We start from the raw sequence: 7479 nt of genomic DNA on the forward strand, positions 1-7479 counted from the left end.
AAAAAAAAAAAAAAAAAAAAAAAGTCTATTTATATTATAGGTGAAAGAAATCATTAGTATTCAGGTTGAGCATCCATAATCAGAAAATGTAAAATCCAAAATGTCCCAAAACCTAAAACATTATGAGTGTGTCGACATGACGCCACAGTGTAAAAACTCCAACTCTGACTGCAATCAAAACTCAGTAAAAGCTTTGTATGTTGCACAAGATTATTTAAAATGTTGTATAAAACTGCCTTCAGGCTATGTATATATGGTGTATATGAAATACAATGAATTTTGTGTTTAGATCTGGGTCACATCTCTAAGATAGGTCATTGTGTATACACACAAATATTCCAAAATCCAAAACACTTCTGGTCTCAAAGCATTTCAGATAAGGGATATTCAACTTGTATGAGATCTATCCAATAAACAGAAACATAAGCTTTTATTTAAAACAGTACTTTTCAAATGGTGGGGCCACATGAAATAGTTGTATGGGTCAAGACAATCTCTTTTATGCTTTGTTGTTTTGTTTTTTCCCTAATTAAAGTAAGACTAGAAAAATATCAGAATTATCACAAATATTACTCACCAACCTAATAGTGAAAACCACTCTCCTCTAACACTTTTGTTTCAGAACACACACACACACGCACAAAATACATGTGTGTGTATATATATATGCGGAGTAGCAATGGAGCTTCTTACTATGTGTCATGGCTTTGAAAAGTTAGAAACGACTGATTTGAAAAGCCTATACACTGAAAAGCCTATACTATACATTATGTTTGTCTGATATGGATGAATTACTAGAAAAATAATATAATCCCAATGTAAAACAATTTCAGTGAATTAACTTTGAAATAAAGCTGGAAGCAAGTAATAATTTAAGATTTCAAATAACTTCAAACTAAGGCAGTGGGGCAGAAAGGAATCTAGTCAGCTGAGGCAGGCCTGTGCTAAGCACTTCACACACCTCAACAAAGCAGTGGTGATCCTCAGCCATACCTTCTTAGAACACATATGTTGAACTACTCCAGGAAACAAACGCACAAATGACAAAGAACACTTACTGCATATCCCAGCACAGCCAGACAGTAGAGAAGTGCCCCCATCCAAGCTTTCTAATAACATGATACCGGCCATTGAAGAGGTCTCCAATTTTCACTGGATGATAGCCACCTTAAAAAACAAGAAAGAAAGAAAAAAATTCAAAATACTTTAAAAGTAGTAAAAACATTTCATCTGTTTGAGAAACGCAGTGTTGAACAAAGAAAACCAGATTTCTTGACCACAGGCCTAAAGTTTTAATACAGAGTGAGAACCTTTAAGAGAACAGAAAATGCTGCATATTTCCTGACATATGTGTTCATGGAATTATTTCTTCAGAGACCTAGTTGCATTTTATAACACAAGTACTTAGGAAAGACTCATCTATCATAATTCTTGAAACCACTCTACAAAATAGATGGTATTATTTTTACACTGCTACCAAGAACACCAAGTATCACAGATTATGAAGTACCAGGTTCAGGGCTAGGAACCAGGTCTGACTCCAAAACCCATGTTTTGTCAACTAGTAAGAAATACACTCCAATTTTAATAATTAGAGGACTGCTTCCTGGTCTTAGTACACAGAAAACATGGGATGTCTTAATTAAAATCTATATACTACTTAAACATACATTATTGCTAATATTTAAGTCTCTAAATTTAAAAATAATTTATGCATAAAAATAAATCTGTATCACACTAGTATATGTTTCAGATTTAAATTCTCAATTAGCCAAAGTGTGTACATGTGAGCAAAAACAGAAGAGCACTATTTCCAATGTAATCACAGCATAAGCACAGCAGCTCCTTTTCTCAAGGGCTTTGAAAGCTAACAACAACAAAATTACTAGTGGAGTACAGTGTCCCTGAAGCCCTCAGTCTAGCTAAAAATATTATCTCTATAAAAGGCAAACTACACGAGAGGGGCAATTTTTTTTTTTTTTTTTTTTTTAAAAGAGATGGGGGCTAGCTCTGTCACCCAGGCTGGCGTGCAGTAGAGCAGCACGAATAGGGCTCACTGCATCCTCGAACTCCTGGGTTCAAGCAATCTTCTCAACTCAGCCTCCAAGAAGTATATGCCACCATGCCTGCTTAATAATAACATTTTTTAAAAAAAAAACAACTGAAAGTATAAAACACTTACTTCTAATTTTCAAAATGTGATATACACAATTTCAAGTCTATGTATATTCTCATATTGTAACTCCTGGTTTCCTACAAAATCAGTATCTTCTGACCATTCATTTTTCATTCCCTTCTCACATAATGGCAGCCTTGCTCACAGGGCATCTCGTCTAACATCCACGCTGCCAGAAGAGTGGTCCCTGTCTCCATGCACCAGACCACACTAACCTAACTAACACCCAGGGAATCAGAGAAAATGAACACTCCAGTAACTCCACCAGAAATGACCCCAGTTCCTTGGGCTTAGTTAACTGTGTGCACTATAATGGCTATTAGCAATGGACACTCCAAGGTGTACCACACTGCCCAGCACACAAGAAAACAAGTACAGTTACTAGACAAAGGCTCAAACTTTATTCAGTTCGCTGCTTCATCAGAGGACAGAAAAGGAGTATGGGACAATAACAGTGCTATGGACACCGCTAACAGCATTAAGCAGGGTGCCAGAAAGTCTCAGGTACTTGAAGATCACCATGACTTAAGGGTTTGGTGGATATACCTGTACACTTCACTATTTGTACTATTTAATATAAAAACCATGCATTTATCAAACAGTTGTTTTTCTTTATTTCTTTTTTTTGTTTTGGCTTCTTAAAAAACACATCTTAGCCGGGTGTAGGGGCTCACACCTGTAATCCTAGCACTTTGGAAGGCTAAGGCAGGAGGATTGTTTGAGCCTGAGAGTTCAATACCAGACTGGGCAATACAGTGAGACCCTGTTTCTAAAAGAAAAAAAAAATCTTATCAGATTACAAACACGAAGAAATGAAGAATGAACTGTTAAGTAACCATTAAATTCATTGCTCTGGTTTCTTCTACTTCCACGCCTCCAGCACAGCCAAGATTTCTGTAACTAAAACTCTACCTAAGATAGTAAAAAGAATCCAAAGAAGAAAATGTTAAAACTCTCCTTTTTAGCTATTTGGGTGACTTGCTAGCCAAAGATAAAGATTCCCTTTTCCTTGTCTAGCAAAAAATAGATTCTATTTATAGAGTTAACCAGAAGTTCAGAATTCCATGACAGACAATGTTCTGGAAGTATTTTCAACCAAGTCTCTTTATTTTCTTAATAAAGACAATATTAAGTGTCACCCGAGTTCTGCTGAGAGTGGTTTCTCAGCCCTCTGATTGGGCGGTGTCTCTATATAACCACTGAAAACTTTCAAAATACTAGGGAAAGCTGAGAATCACCCCTAACACACACAATGAAAAAAGGAGGACCCAGGCGCAGTGGCTCAAGCCTGTAATCCCAGCATTTTGGGAGGCAGAGACGGGCGGATCACGACGTCAGGAGATTGAGACCATCCTGGCTAACACCGTGAAACCCTGTCTCTACTAAAAAATACAAAAAAAACTAACCAGGCGAGGTAGTAGGCGCCTGTAGTCCCAGCTACTCGGGAGGCTGAGGCAGGAGAATGGCGTGAACCTGGGAGGCGGAGCTTGCAGTGAGCCAACAGCGGGCCACTGCACTCCAGCCTGGGTGACAGAGCGAGACTCTTTCTCAAAAAAAAAAAAAAAAAAAAAAAAAAAAAAGGAAGGGGTGGAAAAAAGAAGTTTGTTCACAGTAACATAACATAAAGACACATTCTGTGTCACTGAAGATTTTAATACTTTCTTCCCCCAAAATTCATAAAATAAAAGCAAGCAGACATAAAATCAGTAAGGATATGGAAGATTTGAACACACTATCAACCAGCTTGACCTAATTACCACTTATAGATCACTATACTCAACAACAAATACTCTTTTCAAGGACACACAAAACATTTACCAAGATACATAATGTACTATACCATAAAACAAGTCTCAATAGAAATAAGAGGATTTGGCCGGGCGTGGTGGCTCACGCCCGTAATCACAACACTATGGGAGGCCGAAGCGAGTGGATCACCTGAGGTCAGGAGTTCAAGACCAGCTTGGCTAATGTGACAAAAATCCATCTCTTACTAAAAACACAAAAATGGGCTGGACGTGGTGGTGCACACCTGTAGTCCCAGCTATTTGGGATGCTGAGGCAGAACTTCTTAAACCCAGGAGGCAGAGGTTGCAGAGTTGAGATCACACCACTGCACTGCAGCCTGGGCCACAGAGTAAGACTCCGTTTCCAAAAAAAAAGAAATAAGAGGATTCAAATCACACAAAGTATGTCCTCAGACCATAACAGAATTAAATTACAAACCAAGAAGAGAAAATACTCAGAAATTTGGACACTAAGTAACACAATTCAAAATAACCCATAGGCTAAAGAAGAAATCAAAAGGAAATTAAGAGGTATTTCTTACATTAAGTGAAAATGAAAACATTATCAGAATCTATGAAATGCTGTTAAAGCAAAACTCAGAGGGAAATTTATAGCACTAAATGCCTATATCAGAAAAGATCTCAAAAAAGTAATCTTAGTTTCCACCTTAGAAAACTAAAACTTAATAGCAAACTTAATCCAAAGTAAATGGAAGAATGAAAATATAATAATGATACGAACTATAAGAAGTAAAATAAAAAAGCATAAGAACAGTCAAGAAAATCAGTGAAACCAAAAGCTGGTTCTTTAAGAAAATGAAAGCAATTAACAAATTTCTGGCCAGGCAGACTGGGTAGGGAGAGAAAACACAAATTACCATCATGAGCGATGAGTGAGGTAAGGTCACTATGTATTTTCGAGGTATTAAAAAGATACAAGGGAATATTAACTAAAAAGATACAAAGGAATATTATCATGTTATACCTGTACATGTGAAAACTCAGATAAAATGGACAAATAACTGAAAAGACACAAGGTCCAAACAAGAAAAAAAATATCTGAATAACCATGTATCTCTTTTAAAAAATGAATTTATTGTTCAAAATCTTCCCATAAAAACTGCATTGGTATCTTCTCTCTTGATATTATGAAAGAAATACTACAAGTTCCTCCTAAAAGTAAAGAAAAAAAAAAAGAGGAAATACTTCCAGTCTTGATCCTACAAAGCCAGCATTTTTTATTCCAAAGCCAGGCAAAGACATTATAAGAAAACTACAGACCAATTTTCCTCATAATGTAGATACAAACATTCCAGAAAAAGGTTCAACAAATCAAATCAAATAATATATCAAAAAGATAAAACATTATGATCAAATGGGATTTATTCCAGGAACACAAACTTGGGTCAGTATTCAAAATTCAACTGATGTAATTCATTATAATTAACATTCGAAAAAAGAAAATCCCTATGATCAGCACATCAGACACAGAAAATCATCTGACAATATGAAACATTCATTCTTGATCACAATTCTCAATGAAGTAGGAATAGAGGAACATCAATGAAAAACCTACAGATAACATCAGATTTAACTATTAAAGACCAAATGTTTTCCCCCAATATCAGAAACAAGATAAGGATGTCTGCTCTCCCCATTTCTATTCTACTGTTTTGGAAGCTCTAACTAGTACAATCATGCAAAATAAATAAAAAGGCATCACTGCTGAAAAAAAAAAGAAATAAAATGTATCTTTAGTCACAGACAAACCACAGAGATATATGTGGTTTTGCATATATATGTGTGTGTGTGTGTGTGTGTGTGTGTGTGTGTGCGCGCGCGCACGCATATATATATATATATGCACAGTGGCCTATGGTTTTACATACACACATATATGTACGTGTGTGTGTGCACGTGTGCGTGTGTATATACATACACACACACCACACCTGGCTACTTTCTGTATTTTTAGTAGAGACAGGGTTTCACCATGTTGGCCAGGCTGTTCTCTAACTCTTGACCTCAGGTAATCCACCTGCCCCGGCCTCCCAAAGTGCTGGGATTACAGGCACAAACCATCACGCCCAGCCTAGTCATATATTTTCTTGAGTGAAGTAAGAATCTGTTCAATGATTTTGATCACTTTTCTAATGGACTGTCATTTTCTTATCACTGCAGATATTCCTTATACATGTTAATACCTTCTTGGTTATACATGCTGCAATTCTGCTAATATTAACCACTTCCAAAAAGTACCTGGTAATTGTCAGAAAAGTGATTAAACCAGGAAATACACGCGCGCGCGCAAAAGACCTGGTAAAGTGAAAATAAAAACATGATATGCAGAGATATCAATGAAACTTTTGATGACTTGCTTTTTTTAAAAGCACTGAGAATAGACAGCATGACTTGCTATTATGTATGTACTAACCACCACTTTTCTTCACTTAAAAAAAAAATTATTTAGAACATACGCAACCTATCTTTTTACTTCAACAAAAGGATATCTTTAGATTATTAAGATGTGTGACACAATGTAAGGACACAAAGGACTACAAGAAAATCTTAAAACCTTAGTATATTTGTTGTCAATAATACTCTTATGAACATTATTGAAATATCTCATCTACATTACAAGATAAAACAAATAGGTAAATGTCATTTAAAAGGCCAAGATTTTCAATATAAAAGAGTTAAAGTGTAAAAGTTTTTTTTTTTTTTTTTGATGCAGAGTCTCGCTCTGTCGCCCGGACTGGAGGGCAGTGGCCGGATCTCAGCTCACTGCAAGCTCCGCCTCCCGGGTTTACGCCATTATCCTACCTCAGCCTCCCGAGTAGCTGGGACTACAGGCGCCCGCCACCTCGCCCAGCTAGTTTTTTTGTATTTTTAGTAGAGACGGGGTTTCACCGTGTTAGCCAGGATGGTCTCGATCTCCTGACCTTGTGATCCGCCCGTCTCGGCCTCCCAAAGTGCTGGGATTACAGGCTTGAGCCACCGCGCCCGGCCTCAAAATGTAAAAGTTTTTAAAAACTGCACAAATGATGTGTCAATGGAGGTTCATCAATTCTAACAAATGTACTACTCTGGAGGAGGATGCTGATCCTGGAGGTGTCAATGCATGCATTGTGGCAGGAAGTTCATAGGTTATCACTGTGCTTTCAATTTTGCAGTGCACCTAAAACCGCTCATAAAAAAAAAAAAAAAAAAAGGCTGGCAGCGGTCATTCATGCCTGTAATCCCAGCACTTTGGGAGGCCGAGGTGGGCAGATCACAAGGTCAGGAGATCAAGGCCATCCTGGCTAACACGGTGAAACCCTGTCTCTACTAAAAATAAAAAAAACTAGCCAGGCGTGGTGGCACACACCTGTAGTCCAGCTACTTGGGAAGCTGAGGCAGGAGAATCGCTTGAACCTGGGAGGCAGAGCTTGCAGTGAGCCGAGATCGCGCCACTGCATACTCTAGCCTGGGCGACAGAGCAAGACTCTGTCTCAAAAAAAAAAAAAAAAGAAGTCT

General features: G+C 37.5%; 1 protein-coding gene across 1 annotated transcript in view; it reads right to left on the reverse strand.

The window, feature by feature from the left end:
• SRPK2 (SRSF protein kinase 2) overlaps positions 1-7479 on the reverse strand; it is a 299050-nt gene that overhangs the window by 56416 nt on the left and 235155 nt on the right. The window contains 1 exon segment of the mRNA XM_017874652.1: positions 1059-1167. Coding sequence (XP_017730141.1) covers positions 1059-1167 — 109 coding nt within the window.

The sequence above is a fragment of the Rhinopithecus bieti genome, unplaced genomic scaffold, assembly GCF_001698545.2.
Source record: "Rhinopithecus bieti isolate Rb0 unplaced genomic scaffold, ASM169854v2 scaffold_7414, whole genome shotgun sequence".
Classification (NCBI taxonomy): Eukaryota; Metazoa; Chordata; class Mammalia; order Primates; family Cercopithecidae; genus Rhinopithecus; species Rhinopithecus bieti.